General features: G+C 37.4%; 1 protein-coding gene across 1 annotated transcript in view; it reads left to right on the top strand.

Moving 5' to 3' along the window:
- The window catches only part of CRYBG3 (crystallin beta-gamma domain containing 3), a 138,200-nt gene that overhangs the window by 105,640 nt on the left and 15,180 nt on the right, over positions 1-17,380 (top strand). Inside the window, exons 13-17 of the mRNA XM_023742985.1 lie at positions 3,901-4,043; positions 4,148-4,274; positions 5,143-5,175; positions 11,749-11,858; positions 13,322-13,448. Of these exons, the coding sequence (XP_023598753.1) occupies positions 3,901-4,043; positions 4,148-4,274; positions 5,143-5,175; positions 11,749-11,858; positions 13,322-13,448 (540 nt within the window). The remainder of the gene's footprint in view (positions 1-3,900; positions 4,044-4,147; positions 4,275-5,142; positions 5,176-11,748; positions 11,859-13,321; positions 13,449-17,380) is intronic.

Below are 17,380 nucleotides of genomic sequence, written 5' to 3'. Positions count from 1 at the left end.
CTGAGTTCTTTATCTCTTCATTTGATGTTCTAGGGTTTCAGGATTGTTGATTCTCTGTTTGGCTTAGTTTTTCGGATCTTTGTTGTGGAGGGATGGCGTGGTGCTTCTGCCTAGACCGCCATCTTGCCGGAGTCTCACAAGTTATTTCTTAATGATAGTGCGCAAATACAGCACGCATACACATATCTGTATTCATCCATTCTATGTCCTTGTCCCGTTTTACTCATAAGCAGCCTGTGACATACTTCGTGTTATCTCTGCTTGCCCATTCCTGTGTCCCTAACAGCCATTAGAGAGCAGGCAGTTGTAGGGGCAGAAGTAGAAGCAGAGATGGAGAGTTAAGAGTCACCACAGTGGGAGGGGAGAAGTCTCTTAAAATTGAGAGCTACTAGACCAGACTTAATGGTCTGACTGAGACTGGAGGAACCCCAGAAAGTGGCCCGTGGACTGTCTGTCAACCCAGCACTAAAACCATTCCCGAGGCCAACTCTTCAGACAAAGATTAGACTGGACTATGGGACATAAAATGATACTGGTGAAGAGTGTGCTTCTTAGCTCAAGTAGATACATGAGACTAAATGGGCAACTCCTGTCTGGAGGTGAAATGAGAAGGCAGAGAGGGTCCAGAGCTGGTTGAATGGACACAGGAAATCAGTAGTGGAACAGAGAAGTGTGCTGTCACAGTATAGGGAATTTTTGTATGAGAGACTAACTTGAATTGTAAACTTTCACTTAAATACAACAATTAAAAAAAAGTTGAGAGCTGCTGAAGAACCTTGAGTCTGACTGGTTGATGGCTATTGATACTGGTTCCCAACTAGGACTTGGATTGGGCTCCCCTTTGGACATCCTCACTACATTGTATCCTCACAGCCACCTTGAGCTAGTCATGCACTTTCAGGTTGCAAGGAGATTTATGTTCAGTATAATAAGATTTGTTGAGATGACACCCAGCTTGTAAACATCATACACCAGTGGGGAGGTTTGTGTTCTTCTGCCTTTGCTTCAGATTTGTTCTGGGGACTATAAAGCAAGTCACTTATAGCCTTAATTGCCACATCTAGAAAATAATGCCTGTCTTAGATCACAGGGCTTGGGGGAGCTCAAAATAGCTCAAGTGCAAAAGGGTGTTGAAAATAGGGTGTTCCAGGTTAATGAAAGGGAGGATGGTGATAGTGATGAAGAAAAATAAATTCACCCAGCTCACGTTTTTTTTAAGAACCATGTAAAAAGTAGTGAAGATGGTTGATACTCTCAGGTTCCAAAGGTTTACTCTCAAGGGGTAATTAAAGGCACACAATTATGGGTTAGCAATTATTTTAAATAATATTTTCGGGTAAAAAGCCTTTATGTTTTATCCTAACGTTTCAAATGTAACTTGACCCAGCTGTGTCAGCAAGTTTACTATCCTTGAAAGCTGATAAATAGTAGTAAGTGCAAAAGAATTTTTTGAGTTTTCTTTTCCTTATATACTTTTTTTTATTTGTTTTTTTGATACTGTTTTCCTTGGTTCTTCATTTAAAATGAATCTATGAAGTCTATTCTTAGACTATATAATAAACTTAAAAAAGGAGAAATGTGATATTGCAGAGACTTATAGAAGTTGAGAACATTTTCCATAGGCCTAAAAATTGATTTAAAAACAATGAAGTTATAGGGAGAGAGGAAGAGGGCTTTTTTTAACATGTCTGTCATGGATTGAATTGTGTCCCCCCAAAATACCTATCAACTTGGCTAGGCCATGATTTCTAGTATTGTGTGATTGTTCACCATTTTGTAATCTGATGTGATTTTCCTGCGTGTTGTAAATCCTATATCTCTGATGTTAATGAGATAGGATTAGTGGCAGTTATGTTGATGACGCTCAATCTACAAGATTAGTTTGTGTTTTAAACTAACCTCTTTTGAGGTGTTAAAGAGAGAAGTGAGCAGAGAGACATAGGAACCTCATCACCAAGAAACAAGAGCCAGGAGAATATAGCATGTTCTTTGGACCCAGGGTTCCTGCGCTAAGAAGCTCCTCGCCAGGGGAAGAGTGATGACCTTCCCCCAGAGTCGATAGAGAGAGAAAGCTTTCCTGGAGCTGGAACCCTGAATTTGAACTTGTAGCCTACTAGACTGTGAGAAAATAACTTTGTCGAAGCCATCCGCTGTGATATTTCTATTATAGCAGCACTAGATAACTGAGACATTGTCTGTATTTTCTAATCAGACAAATACCCATATTATAGAACTTCGAAACAATGAAGGATAAAATTGCCCAATTTCCCTGTACCTAAAGATAACTGCTCTTTTTTTTTTTTTAATTTCTGCCAGTCTTTTTCATTTATGAAAAGTTTTTGTTTTCTTTTTACATACTTGTAATCTAACCAGTATTTAAAAGTTTGCATTTTTGTACTGGTCTGTCCATCTTTACATTTATACCTGACAGTGATTAAGAGCTTAGGATAAATAAATTGAAAAACTTAAACTCAAGTTGAAGCTCTGTCCCTCATTATCTGTGTGACTTCTGGCAAATTCCTTAATTTCCTTAGTTGTAAAATAGAGATGATAATGATATAATTTCATGTGGTAGTTCTTTTGAAAATAATGTACATAAAGCTCCTGGCCAAATAGTGACTATAGACTGTGTTTAACTGTTAGGTTGTCCAAAACCTTTTAAATTGTATTTAATATTCCATCAGGTAGTGGATGTTTAAGATTTATTAACCATTTTTTTGACGTTTACATTATTTCAGGTTTTCACTGTTATGTATATTGCATCTTTGTATATACGTTGCCCACCGTTTAGTTTCTTTAAGAAACTTTTCTTAATTCAGAAAAGGGAATTTCACAGTAAAAGAGTGAATAGTTTGTCGTTTTTATATATTTCTGAATTATTTTCTGAAATAATTAACCAATTTCTATTCCTACCAAGTGTGTGCAATTTGTATTCCCACCAGTAGTATTCCCTGACAAAAGTGGACTTTTAGATCTTTTTTAATTTAATTAAAAAAATGGAAATTATACCTAATTGCTTTAATATGAATTAATTTACTAGTGAAATTAGACTTATTTGTTTTAATGGTTTTTTGTTTGTTTGTTTTACAAATCATCTGTATCCTTTGCTGATTTATTTATTTGGGTCTTAGAGTTTCTCTATCGTTGTTTTAAAGACATTGATTGACTGTAAAGAGTTTTTAAATTCCCTGTCCTCATTTTGATTTTTTAAATTTACTTTTTTTTAAGCAAATATTATCCATTTTTTCCTGTTACATTTAAGCTTATAAAACAAGTTTCCACATTGCCTATTGTATATTTACTTTTTTCTTCATGATTTACTTAATATAAACTTAATTTGTAAGGTTAATTTTGGCATATGGTGAGAAATAAAGATCTAGTTTTTTCCAAGCAGTTATCCAGTTGTTTCCAAATCATTGACTAAATATATTTATAATGCTACCTTTATAATACATTGAATTCTTTATATATTAGGGTCTCTCTGTGGTTTTCTGTTCTCTTGACAGCTAAAAATGCCTAAGAAGGAAGAGTTCTAAATTAGTTCACATGTAGCTTTTGCTCTTTAGGCATAAGAAGTAGGACTTCAGTTTACTTAAAATTAGTATTATGTATGAGATCTGTGTAGTCCCAGCAATTTACCATTAATTTCATTTAGATACAAATGTAACATTGTCTTCATTAAAGTAACTTCAGGTGGATTTTTGTTATTTACACTATTTAGGAGTGACCAACCAATCAACCTGTTGCCGTCGATTCCGACTCATAGAAATAGTGACTATAAAATTCTTTTTAGTATCATTTAAAATTCTTATCCCACAAATAAGTGAAAATTGTGCTGATATAGCAGTCTATAAAACAAAATGAATATGCTTTCCTAAATCTTCTTCTTCCTCTTTTTAGAATTTTATAGAATCTTCCATCATGCTGTTTGAATCTGACCTAGAGAGTGGGAAGTTCATTGACATTACAAATCAGGAAATTTCTGATTTGGAAGAAATTGGGTTTGGGAGTGAAACAAGATCCATTCACGTTAAAAGTGGAGTGTAAGTTGTCCCCCTACCCTGAGAACCTCGAGAGATTCTTTGGTGTTTACGATTATTGCTTGTTCAATTCTACATCACCTTTGTTCTTTTTTTTTCTCTGTTAGATGGGTTGCCTACCAGCAGAAATTCTTCTGTGGAGAACAATACATTTTAGAAAAAGGGAAATATAAATGCTTTTTTGACTGGGGAGGATCAAATAATACAATCATGTCAATACGACCTATCCGACTGGTAAGTTAAATATGAACATAACCAGCACCAGTGGTTATGTGAATATGTGGAACAAGCTTTTCGGTGGAATTGCTCAAGTCTATTCCGTGTATATAGAAAGAAAATGAAACATCATATGAATTTCTGTAGGCTCCATAGACAGCTAATAAGTATAATTAGCACATTGATGAAATGGCTCTGTAATTTGATCAGTAAATTCATTCAATAAGTATTTACTTAGTGCTTCTGATATGTCAGACACTGTGCTGATTGCTGGAGAAAAAGATGAAGAAAACTGCCCTGATGGGTCTCTGTCTTTTAGGGGAGATAGAGGTAGAACAGTTAGTTATACTGTGATTACTGAGACACTGAAGTGGGTAGCCAGTGCTGGGGAGGCAGGAGGAGGGAACCTCACTGGGGAGTTGGGGACCGTGCCACAGACAGAATACACTGAGTGGTGTCTGAGGGATAAAAGCAGTTTTGCCAGGCAGGGAAGTGGGACAGAAAGGACATTCCACAACGACGGATAATCTCCTTGTGTGCAGAGTCACCAAGTTGTGAAAGAGTGCAGCCAGTTTCAATAATAGCAAACAGGGCAGAACAAGAGGGGTGACCACGAAGTGAATGGTGGGAAGCTTGGACTTTATTTCTCTAATGGACATTGGAGCATGTTTTTATTCCTGCTACAGTATTACTCAAAATTAAATAGTAATAAATACTAAAATGATTATAAGAGAATTCAGTAGGTTATTTGAGGGTCATAGCCACTTCAAGGTATCTAGGAAATTGGTCAGATTTTTTTGTTTGTTTTTCAAAGGATATTTTCATGACTTTCAAAAAGATGAGATTATATGACTATAGTTAAAAAATGTTTTAACATATTTTTCAGGAACCACTTGGGATAAATGAGCCTCCACATTTGGTATGTTTAAAAATATTCTTAACTTATAATTGTTACATTATTTACTAAAAGCATTTACACCCTCATTCTCTCCCTCAGATAACTTAGGTGTATCTACCTGGCAGGGCAGCTTATGTTGTTCTTGGTACCTGTGAGTAGAAGAATGTCCATCTTTGTTAGTGGTGGATTGGCCTGGATTTGTCACAGTTCCTTTTGATTTCTCCTTAAGGTTCTACAGCTCATACCACTTTGGGATCATTTCGATCCTTTGCCACTCTTTGTTTCCTCTTGACCAATGTTACCTTCTTACTCAGCACAACATATTATGCTTTTCCTGGAGGAAGAAACTTACCACATGGAGAAATTGCTGTCTTGGCACACTTGCTCTGTGAATGTATTTCTAATACCTAGATGAAATATTTCTTAAAAACCCTAGTAAAATTGCAGTCTTACTTCTTTATTTCTGGTGTGTTTATAGTTGGGAGGATTCAACATACTCTGGGTCCAACATTTTTTTAGTACCCATTGTGGGCTAGAAATTGTACTAATTTAACACTTCTAATAACTCTGTGAGGTTGGTATTAACCCCATTTATGGATGGGAAAACAGATTCAGAATTAAAATGTCATGTCACACTAGTAGAAATAACAAAAGAGACACTTTCTAGTATCTGACTCCACTTGACTGAACCACATTTTTAGGGTCTTTCGCATCAAGGACAGACATACCCTGATGTGTATGGTGTGCACAGTACAGCCATAGAAGAAAGAAGGGATAGGAGACGTTGCTTCCTCTGGCTCATTTTAAGGAACAAGTCAGATGATATGTGTGTTAAAAAGCCAAATATACTGAATAATTTTATATATTTGACATTTGCTACCTTTAAAACCAAAAAAAAAAAAAAACAAACAAACCCATTACAGTCAAGTTGATTCTGACTCATGGCAACCTGTAGGACAGATTAGAACTGCCACATAGGGTTTCCAAGGAGCAGCTGCTGGATTTGAACTGCTGACCTCTTGGTTAGCAGCCAAATGCTTAATCACTGCACCAAAGTATTTTTCTCTCAATGTGTATGTTTTTTATATTTATGTCAGTATTTATATATTTTAAATCAGCTTAGTTTAGCCATGTTTCTGTTCATAGTGCTTTCAGGTTTTAGTATTTTCTGATTAGCTCAGGCCTACTGGGAACATTTCCTTTCTGAATATAATTGACTTGTTATATTTTGAGACACTCCCTGCCAGTTTGTTTATTTCAAATTTTTCAAAACTTCAGCTGTGGACTTTTAATGTAGCTTTTCATAGGAATCAAAATAATGTGAGTAGAATAAGAGTTAAACAGATAATCCCAAACTGCACATTTCTGAGTTTTAAGTACAGATAAAAAGTCATATTCTTTTAAGTTCTGTTTCTCCCCCCTCCTACCTCCTTCTTCTTTTTTATGGACTTCCTTGTTTGGGGCGGATTTCTGGGAGGGTTTTCTTTGTAGTATTTCCAGTCCAACTTGAAGAGAGAGGAAGCAGCTGAAAACGCCCAATGAATTGGCCCCATTTATTTTTCTGGATATGGCTCAGCTATTGCTTTGTGAAATAAAAGTTCCGGACGAGTATATGATAACTGGAGATTTGATAACACGTGCACAAGTGTTATCTACCCAGTATCAAAGCTCTCCTATTTCCAGTGGACCAAATTTTCGGAACTGGTTTTTTTATTCATACTTTCTGAAGTATAAGCGAATGGGTCTTGGGCAGTACATTTCACCCAGTAACTTGAAAGTCTTTTCTCCTTCACAGGTAGCTATGACAGTCAGATTGGGCAATTCAGATGCTGTGTTCAGATGAGGCAGTTATTTTCCCTGTTTGAAGAATGAGGAGGATCTATCTCTTAAGAGTTCAAGTCAGAGAGGGAATTTTTTTATGCTGATGATTTCAGGGAAACCTCAAGCAACCTAGGGGAGAGGAAGGGCCAGAAAAATACATATGTCTAGATATTGATGTATGTCATGAGATTTATGAAAATAAGAATATTGTTATGATTATATAAACATGTTATAATGAAATATATCTTATTTGGGACACTTGATACGATATCTCCTTTTATCAAAAAGATTGTTTTACCCTATGGCTGAAGATCAATCACTAAATCTAATTACCCACTCAAAATGCACAGGTTTATTAACAGAGTTTTTCATAATTAGCAGGTAGGGTTTCATTTTTCCCCAAACAGACAGAACAAAAATCACACAGAATGTGGATTGTCTTCATATTTTCATTGTCTCTCTCTCTTAAGCAAGCCCTGCAGATCAGAAATCTCACCAGATGTAAATCTTCTAAAGTGAGTTTAGTTTTCAGTGAAGGTTGTAGTCAGGGACCATTCTCTAGAATTCTGTTCTGAACAATCCCCCGCTTTGACCCAACCAAGTACCTTTCTTTCCTAGAATCTTGTATTTCAAGTCCATTTGCAAACATAATTAAAAGGTTGGATATCTTTTCATACTGAGCTCCTATTCCTTTTCACACACAATTCTAGCCAAGAAAAAGCAACCAAATATAGTCTTGTGTTAGATAATTTGGTCCTGTTGATTTTTCAAGTGATCACAGAATCACTAACAGTACTGGTTACTGTTAACTTGTTTGGGGCATGAAGATATAACAGCTTGGGGCAAATATCAGTAAGAATCAAGAGCAGTAAAGGGAACACTTTCTTCATGGTACTATAACCAGTTCATTTTTATAGGATCCAAAGAACAGAAGTAACCTGGAAGAACTATTTATCTAAGAAAGCCACCCATAAGTAATCAGGGAAGTAGAATTATTGTAGAATATATAATTGATTTGGGAAGTACTACATTACGAGACAGTGTAGTGTAATTGAAGAATAGAAACAAACTTTTTGTTAACAATCAGCATGTTTGTATGAGGGAGGACGAAAGGCCTGGAGAAAGTCCTGTTTAGGTAGTCAGGAAAGTTTCTCGCAGTTATTTTAGTATTGGAATAAATAAAATTATTCAAAATTTTATTCTGCTATCCTGAGTCTCTGGAATCAAAGTAAGCACGGCTTCTATGATTAGTCGGTAATTAAGTTCTTGAGTTTTTAGTTTTTATATTAAAGGCCTATCACCACATTTTATTCGTGTAGTTTAGGAATGCAAATCACAGAGTAAAAAGTGGCATTTCTGCAAAAATCTTTACCATAAAGTGGTGATAATTTCTGCCTCAAAATGTAGTTCTGAGGAAGAAATAATATATGTGAAAAGGCACCTTGTAAACACAGTAGTTCAGTCTTTATTTTCCTGCTTCATATGATACCATTTGCAGGGGATTGGGAGCCCTGGTGGTGCAGTGGTTAAGCACTTGGCTGCTAACCAAAAGTTTGGCAGTTCACATCCACCAGCCACTCCTTGGAAACCCTATGGGGCAGTTCATCATCTCTGTCCTATAGGGTTGCTATGAGTCAGAATTGACTCAATGGCAATGGGTTTCGGTTTTTTGTTTGTTTGTTTGGGAGGGAACGGTAGGGCTTGAGCTATGGCAGAAGGGATTGGAGGGATGACTGGAGTTTGAAAACTCATCTCTCGTTCGTCTGTTTGCCTAGGTTCTAAGAAACCTAGCAGAGTTGTTTGTGCATTTATTCTGCATCAGTCTGGAAAGGAAGCCAACATAGTGACCTGTGCAGCTAGCTTTTGTCAGGACTTAATTTTACCAAGACAGAGAATACCTTGAAATTATTTCATTATTATAATTAGTAAGCATAGAGATAGTTTCTGTGTGGACCATCCTCAGAATGTTATTATGAGAATTACTCTATGCAGAAGCATTTATAAGGTGGTCGGAATGAGGTGTTACTTTTGTGGGGTTGGTCTAATTTTAGGTGACCTATATACTTTATCTCATTTTTTGGGTAAAAATAAATAAATTTGGATTAACAATAAATTCACTTTTTAAATTTGAGGAAATATTTCAAACCATTGAATCAAAAAGATATTTTATGACATGTTTTATATGTATGTGTGTGTACATATATGTATGTACATATATATGTGTGTGTTTATATTACATTTATATGTATATATTTTTATTGAATTTTAATTTATTCTTCTGACTGAAGACAGACTAAAAACTAGACGTGGCTACTATATATACCATCTGAAATACGCTTAACTTGCATTGTCAGTTGTTCAGGATTTAACATTTCATGGCTTCATGGTGAAATACTGAAGTATAAATCTTAAGCTCAACAATATAAGATTAATTAACTCAACGAATGGGATACAAGTAGTGATCAAGATAGCATGGTCTCTGCTCTCGTGGCTTTTCCTATTTTCAGTTTGATTTAACTTGAAAATACTCGTATGTAGGAGAAATTTTCTGTTTTTGGAGGTTAAAAGTCATTTGCCTTTTAGCCTTATGTTTTATAAACCTTTCAGATAAAAAAATACAGTCTGAAAAACTGCTAACCCAAATATATGTCCTTATTAAGGAATTTGTGGGCAGTTTCCCTTGATATGTAGAATTGTTCTTATATAGGGAATTGTTCCAGAGGTCGGTCTCATTTTGGACCCCTTTCTCTTGCTATCCTTTGTATCCAACAGAAGGACCATGGTAGAACTTGCTGGGTCAGACCTCACTGCTTGAATGCTCCACATACAGCATGGTTTCACAATAGGAAGTCATGTTGTGCAACCCTCAGTCAGTTTCAGGGGGAATTGGTGCTCTCATCTTCTGGCTTTGGCCGATCTTTAATATCCAGATGAAGCAAGGTCAGAGTAGAGACAGGCATTAAACGATTCCTCGGAACTCAGAGACCATCAGCCTGTAAGAGGACCCTTGGGATGGTGACTGGAGGCGGGTATCATATTGTCAGAGCAGCCTTGTTCTTGATGACAGTGAGCTGGAGAAAGAGTGATGCTGCAGGCAGTTCGTTATGTGCATTCTTAGCGAGAGTGTGGGCCTGTCGGTGCAGTGTGAACCGTGAGCCATGCTATATCAAGGCTTCAGTGTATTATGAAATATTTATAAGGCTCATTAATTTTGCCTTACCCGTTATAGATCCAAGGCTACTATAATTGCAGCTTATTATATGTCTAGTCTAAAGGGAATTATAGTTGAGATTTCACGGATTTTCCTTGACAAAAGGACTAAAGTAGAAACGTAGTTATATCTAATTGTAAGCTGTACATTGAAGGTATTCTTATCAGTAAACTGAAGCCTGTAAGCTGAAATACATGACACAGCTGTCTCTCTTTCTTCACCAAAAATCTTCACCAATCCCATCATTATCTTCTGCGCCATCTGCTCCTAGGCTCTCACAGGCACATTCGTGCTCACTTAGGGCACGTGTTCACGCTTTTTCTTTCTCTCTTGTATTAACTGTGGATCAGGAAGACTTGGGGAGAGGAAAGGCATACCAACCAACCTCCATACGAATCCATACCTCCTTTGTGTTTGGTGCTAAATTGGCTCTTACACATGTGGTCTCAGCATTGTTGTTGCTAGTTGCTGTCGAGTTGATTGCGACTCATGGTGACCCCATGTGTGCAGAGTAGAACTGCTCCATGGGGTTTTTAAGGTTGTGACCTTTCGAAAACATTACCAGGGCTTTCTTTCATGGCGCCTCTGGGTAGGTTCTATCTGCCAACTTTTCAGCTAGTAGTCAAGCGCTTAATCCTTTGTACCACCTAGCAACTCCTGGTCTCACCATGTTGTTGTTGGGTGCTATCAAGTCTCGAGAGTCTATTTTCAACTCATAAGCAACCCCATATGACAGAGTAGAACTGCCCTATAAAATTCTCTAGGCTATAATCTTTACAGGAGCAGATTGCCAGGTCTTTTTCCTGCTGAGATGCTGGGTAGGTTCTAACTGCCAGCCTTTCAGTTAGCAGCCAAGCGTTTTACTATCATGCCACGGGCTCACCGTAGGTGATAATAATTATGGATACATTGGACAAGGACCACAGTTAAGTGGAGGAGGAATTCTGATTTACTCTGGTAGGTAGACTTGTTTTCTAGGCCTCTGTGCCAGAATTGAGGATCCCTGGTTGCTCAGTGGTTAAGCACTTGGCTGCTAACTGAAAGGTCAGTGATTTGAACCCACCAGCCGCTTCACAGGAGAAAGATGTGGCAGTCTGCTTCTGTAAAGATTTACAGCCTTGTATGTAAACCCTATAGGGGAGCCCTGGAGACGCAGTTTTTAAGAGCTCAGGCTGCTAACCAAAAGGTCGGCAGTTTGAATCCATCAGCTGCTTCTTGGAAACCCTATGGGACAGTTCTACTCTGTTGAATAGGGTCACTGTGAGTCAGAGTCTACTCAGCAGCAATCGGTTTGGTTTGGGTTTGGTGCCCAGAATCTGATGCAAGAGTTGGATGAAAATGGTAAATAAATGGTGACATTCCTGAAAACATGTAAGGAAAGAAAGTGAGTTTAAAGAGAATGTCATCATCCTTAACACAGATTCTTTGATATTAAATGAAACGTAATTTAATATTTTACTGAATTTTTTATAAGTGCGTGAAACTAAAGGTTTTCGTTTGCTTTGTGATAAAGTCAAATGGTTGTTTTGTGTTTAATTATTGCTGTGTTGTTGTTCTTGTAGCTGAAAGCATTCAGTAAACCAGGATTCCAAGGTGAATGTGTAGATTTTACAAAAGAAATTTCTGATTTGACTTCATTCACACCATGTTCTTTTAAAGTTCTTCGGGGTTGGTAAGTATGCTTGAATGTTTTGTGCTGTTGTTTAATAACTATTTTAATTCAGACATTTAAATTTTTATTTTTTTTTGCACACACAATGTGTTTTTACAATGTTTTTTTTTTTGTTTTTATCAGTGGTCAACTGCTAACTAGCCTGTAGTAACTTTGCTGAATTTGTATTTTAGGCCATTGTGTGGTACAGAAAACCAGAATGCTGATTCACTAACTTTGGGAGCATTTTGATGCTTTCGTTCTCATTGTTCCTCTTAGATTATTTCTCCTAAATAGTTTGAATGTTTATGTTGTATGTTTATTGAATAGCATAGTAGAATGCTATAAAATATAGCTAGTGTTTTTATCCACACAAACATATTACTACTAAATTTTTAAAAATCGTTTTGTTTGTTTAAAATATTTACTATTCCCTATTTCAGATGAGGATCCCAGATTCAGAGTTAGGATTTCCCAGTAGCACACACTGAATGTCAGAACCATGATTTCTTTGGTGGTTTTTTCTTTTTTTTTTTTTTAAAATACTTTATAGCTTATGTTCCTCCAACTGGAAAATATACTGGATCTTTCTCACATGTATTGGAAGCTATGTGGGTTTCTCAAGGCTAAAATATGTTCTTTTCTTTGTTTCTAATATCTACCTAATAACTCACCAAAGTCTTCCTGTTTTTCCTACAAGATACCTTGGATTCATCAATTCCCCTCCCTTCTTTGTTGAGCCAGTAGAGACTGGGAACTCCTAGTTTTCATTTGAAGAACTTTAAACTAGTCTTCTAATTAGCCCCTGCTCCTGTGTTGTCTTATTTCCAGTGTTTATCACAAACCAATTATAACCCACTTATTTGTCCTGAAATCCAGTTTAATTCTTTTTACTACTCTGCTTTGATTACCACAGTCATTCTCTGATTCTGATCAGATCCTCGTTTTCCATGCTTTACCATCAGCTAGTCTCATTTTCCAGACTCATTTCAGCCAGACCGAAGGCAAGCTCACTGTTCAATAAGGATAGAAATTTTTGTTTCTCCCAAGAAGAACTTTCAATCTCTTGAAGTATTTGATAATGACCAGGTTTTTATCTCAAGGTTCTGTACCTGAAGGCACTGAATGAAGGAATGTCTTTAGCTTAAAGCAGATGTCTTATTTCAAATTTTAACTTTATCATTTAATAGTTGATGAACCTTAAACAAATTACCTAACCTTTATAAGCCTTAATTTTAGTGCCTACAAAACTGAACATATGTTTCTATGTTATAGAATTATTGAGAATTCAGTAGAATAATGTATGTCAAGTATCTAGCCTGGTGCTTGGCACATGATAGGCACTCAATAAATGATAGTGGTAGCTGTTGTTACTGGTCCTGGGTACTTGCTACCGGTCAGCTCCACAGCTTCTAGCATGATGCTGAGTCTATACTGCCAATGGAATGCATTTTGACTGAGTTTCTTACTGCTTGTATTTTTAGCTGGCTCCTGTATTACCAAGGGGACATTTCTGATAATCATTGTGTGTTAGAAGAAGGCCTCTATGCTGACCTAACTTCCTGTGGTTGTCCAACATCTGAAGTCAAATCCCTCAAACCCATTGACTATGTAAGTATCTTGCTGACTACATATTCATAAGACTCTGTCCTTGTCCAGTTTAATTGCCACTGTTAATAATGTGAAGTTGGAAGAAATGATACAAGGGGAAATATCAAGATTTGAATAATTCGTTTGTTGATATTTTATGCTAATAAAATTGAGGTTCATTTATGAAGTCCAAGCAAAATTTCAGTGATATTTTCTTTTTACTTTATTTTATTTATTTACTTTCTTTAGCATGAGTGCAAAACTCAAGAACTAGAGTAGTATAGACCTGAGCTTGAATCCCACTTTGATACTGACACCAGTTTAGGTGGTGCTGGCAAGGTTACTCAATTTCCTCATCTATAAAAAGTAATAAACTTTATACTGCCGCTGGGATATTAAGAGCTCAGCTGCTAACCAAAAGGTTGGCAGTTTGAATCCACCAGTTGCTCCTTGGAAACCCTATGGGGCAGTTCTACTCTGTTCTGTAGGGTTGCTATGAGTCACAGTCGACTCAACGGCAACGGGTTTGGTTTGATTTTTTGGGATATTAAGTGAGATGATTCTTGTGAAATGCCTGACACGTGGTGAACACTCAGTGCATGTTAGCTATTATCATCATGGTTGTTAGTGTTATAGCTACTTAAGAAAAGTAATAACTTGATTATCTTATTATTCTGTTAGATAACAGATCACAGGACAGTCTGTCTGCTGCGCAGGTTTATAATGTTACTTTAAGGCATGGGCCACTACTGGTATTGATTTTAGACCTTGTTTTGAGGAACAAGGGCTTTCCTGCCTGGTATAACACAAAACTCTAAGTCACCTTAGAGGGCCACATTTATAGAGTAAGTGGTTTCTTCTTTCCAAAAAAACATCAGAAGTTTTGATGGGAGCAAAAGAGGAGCACTCCTCTGGGACATCAGTTCTGGGCCCCTGTTCAGTAGGGTCTGTGCAGAGGAAGCAGTGAGGATCTGGAATATATTTAAGATGTGTAGTTGTCATGGTTTCCTAGGGACATGTTTGGTCAACGCTGAGATTTACACAGAGCTGATCAGAAGCCCTACATGGTAGTAGGAATGACTCAGACCTTTCAGCCAGAGCTGACTCCAGGGATAATGACCATACTCAGGATCTTTTATCCTCAACCTAAGCACTGTAGTCTTATTTCACAAGGCATTCCTGGATAGAGTATTTTTAGTATCTGGCTAAGAATACATTTTTGGCTGAGGAACAAGAATAAAAATAAAATTCTTGGTCTCTTTCAGTGGCCCATTAGTCACTAACTTGAAAAGAGTAAGTGGCTACTGATGCTATCTGTCTGTCTGAGGAGAACTGGTAAAAAAGAATGTGGTCTGGTCCATCTCTTCAGCCCTTGATAAGGCACAGAAGGCATTGGAAAGTAGACTGCGTTTATTGAAAAGGAATTTTCTTAGCAATTTTTAATGGTCAAATCAGCAGTTATTTGATATTAATTCTAAGAGCAAAATACGTAGCTCTGAATATGAAAGTATCTTGAAAGGATTTTGCAGGACTCCTAATTCAGTGAGTTGAATTTCAAGAGAGGGTATTTTAGAAACATTCAGGTTCAAAGCTCCATTGGCATTACTTTTTTTCTTTGGAAAGTTATAGTTCTTTTATGTTCATTAAGTGTGAAATAAATAATTAAAATTGAGAGTGGAAATATATACAGAAAACAGAACTTCTTTTACATAAGTTGTAATGTGTAGTTAGTTACATGTCCTTGCTTCGGTCCCGTGGAGTCCAGGCAGTGTAGGTGAAGGTGCCTCTTGGGAAGAGCTTGAGAACCGCTAGCCTTTTTACTCCAAGAACTAGTTAAAGAGTATTATTTACTTTATGTAAGGGCAGCACATTAGTTTTCTTAATACTTTTCATGGTATGTTTAAATCTTAGAAAAGTCTTTGTTGAAGATGTGTTTAGGTAGGCAGTAGGTTTGCTGTTGAAATGGATGGAATGTGAGATGAAGTTGTGCATCTTAGCAAAGACCCCATAGATTGACCATGAAGAGGCTTCATCAGCTAGCATTACCTTGGTGAGGTCAACCATGCTTCACTTTGGGAGCCCCAAAGCCTTAAGTTGATCAGACCTAGGGAGATGTATGTAACCCAGAAGGTCAATTTGGTAATTTGTAGTAGGTGGAGGAATGTTATTTTCCAGTGACTGGAATGCTTGAAAACTCTGTCCTAGACATCTTTCTACCTCTCTTGAAGAGCATGGGAAACTAAACTAGTCATCAGAACGTAATTTGCTGAGCATGAGTTTGGAGTCAAATGAGGTGTAGGTGTCTTGAAATTAGCTTTTCTAGGCTATTGTTCCCCACAAAAGAGGCTCTTCCCACCCTCCAGGGCCCCAACTGTGTACATCTTCTAGATTCTACCTCCTTCTCCTGGACAGTAGCAGACACACTGCACCTATTCTGCCTGTTGGATTCATTTCATGTCCCTTTTCCCCCACACTGTTCTTACTTAGGAGTCGATGTGCCTTTTTCTATAGATTTCTTAATACCACTGCCTAGGCCACAATCCAGTGTGGGTTTGCCAGAAATGTTTCTGTATATTTAAGTTGACTTTACGTATATATGAGCAAATCCTTTTATTTTTCTTTTATTAGTTAAAACTGTAGAATTCTGAGTGTTGCCTGAAGTTGGCATTCTCAGAAATGCTCTAATTTTGTGTATAATTGTCATAATGGTATAATATTGAAGAGTCTTAAGACTTCATCTTCATGCAAGATTGGTATGTTTTGCACTTGGCAGTTTGCTCCAGGCTGGTTTCTGTTTGTGTAGACACATGTTACATTGTACCTTGTAGAGGTCCGTGGGTGCAGAATTTGCAGTACTATGCTCATTTTATAGGGAGAGGAGCTGAGAACGTAGTTTATCTTCTGCTTCTTACTAATGTGACCTTGGGCAAATTATTTATCTGGACCATAATTAGCTCATCTGTAAAGAAACTATTAGAATAGATATTTTCAAAACTTTAACAACCTACAGTTCTGTTGCAAATAAGTATCCAGGGCATATATCTAATTGGACATAAAAAAGTATATCCAGCCTTAGGACTCAAATATGGTCTGAGGAAATGTGATGGTGTATTAGCTTCTGCAAGCTTCTACTGCATAACAATCCCTAAAATCTCAGTTGGTTTTCGGGACCAATTTTTTTTTTTTTCTACACATTCTGTTTTAGCAACTGTAAGTTAACTGCTTGTTCTCCACTCTGGGCTGTGAATTGGTTTTAGGTTTTAAAATACACCAGTTGCTATCAAGTCGATTCTGACTCATCCTGACCTGCTGTGTGTCAGACTAGAACTGTGCTCCATAGGGTTTTCAAGGGCTGGTTTTTCAGAAGTAGATCACCAGGCCTTTCTTCTGAGGTGCCTCTCGGGTGTGAGGTGCCTCTTAGGTGTGAGCTGCCAAACTCTTGGTTAGCAGCCGAGCGTGTTAACTGTTTGCACCACCCAGGGATTCTGGTTTTAGGTATGTTAGTTGCTGTTGAGTTGATTCCAACTCATGGCAACCCCATGTGTGCAGAGTAGAACTGTTCCATAGGGTTTTCAAGGCTGTGACCTTTCAGAAGCAGTCGCTGAGGCTGTTTTTCAGGGTGTCTCTGTGTGGGTTCGAACTGCTGACCTTCTGGATAGTAGTCAGTATTTCACCATGTGCACCACTCAGGGACTGCGGTTTTAGGTATTTGTTGTTATGTGCTGTCGAGTCAATTCAGACTCATAATGACCCTATAGGGCAGAGTAGAACTGCCCGTAGAGTTTCCTAGGCTGTAATCTTTACAGGAAGGAGCCCTGGTGATGCTGGTTAAGTGCTCAGCTGCTAAATGAAAGGTCGGTTGTTCAAACCCACCAGTGGCTCTGTGGGAGAAAAGACCTGGCCATCTGCTCCTGTAAAGATTAACAGCCTAGAAAACCCTTTGGAGCAGTTCT

The sequence above is a fragment of the Trichechus manatus genome, unplaced genomic scaffold (genome assembly GCF_000243295.1).
Source record: "Trichechus manatus latirostris isolate Lorelei unplaced genomic scaffold, TriManLat1.0 scaffold00229, whole genome shotgun sequence".
Lineage (NCBI taxonomy): Eukaryota > Metazoa > Chordata > Mammalia > Sirenia > Trichechidae > Trichechus > Trichechus manatus.
This window is presented reverse-complemented; position numbering and strand designations above follow the sequence as displayed.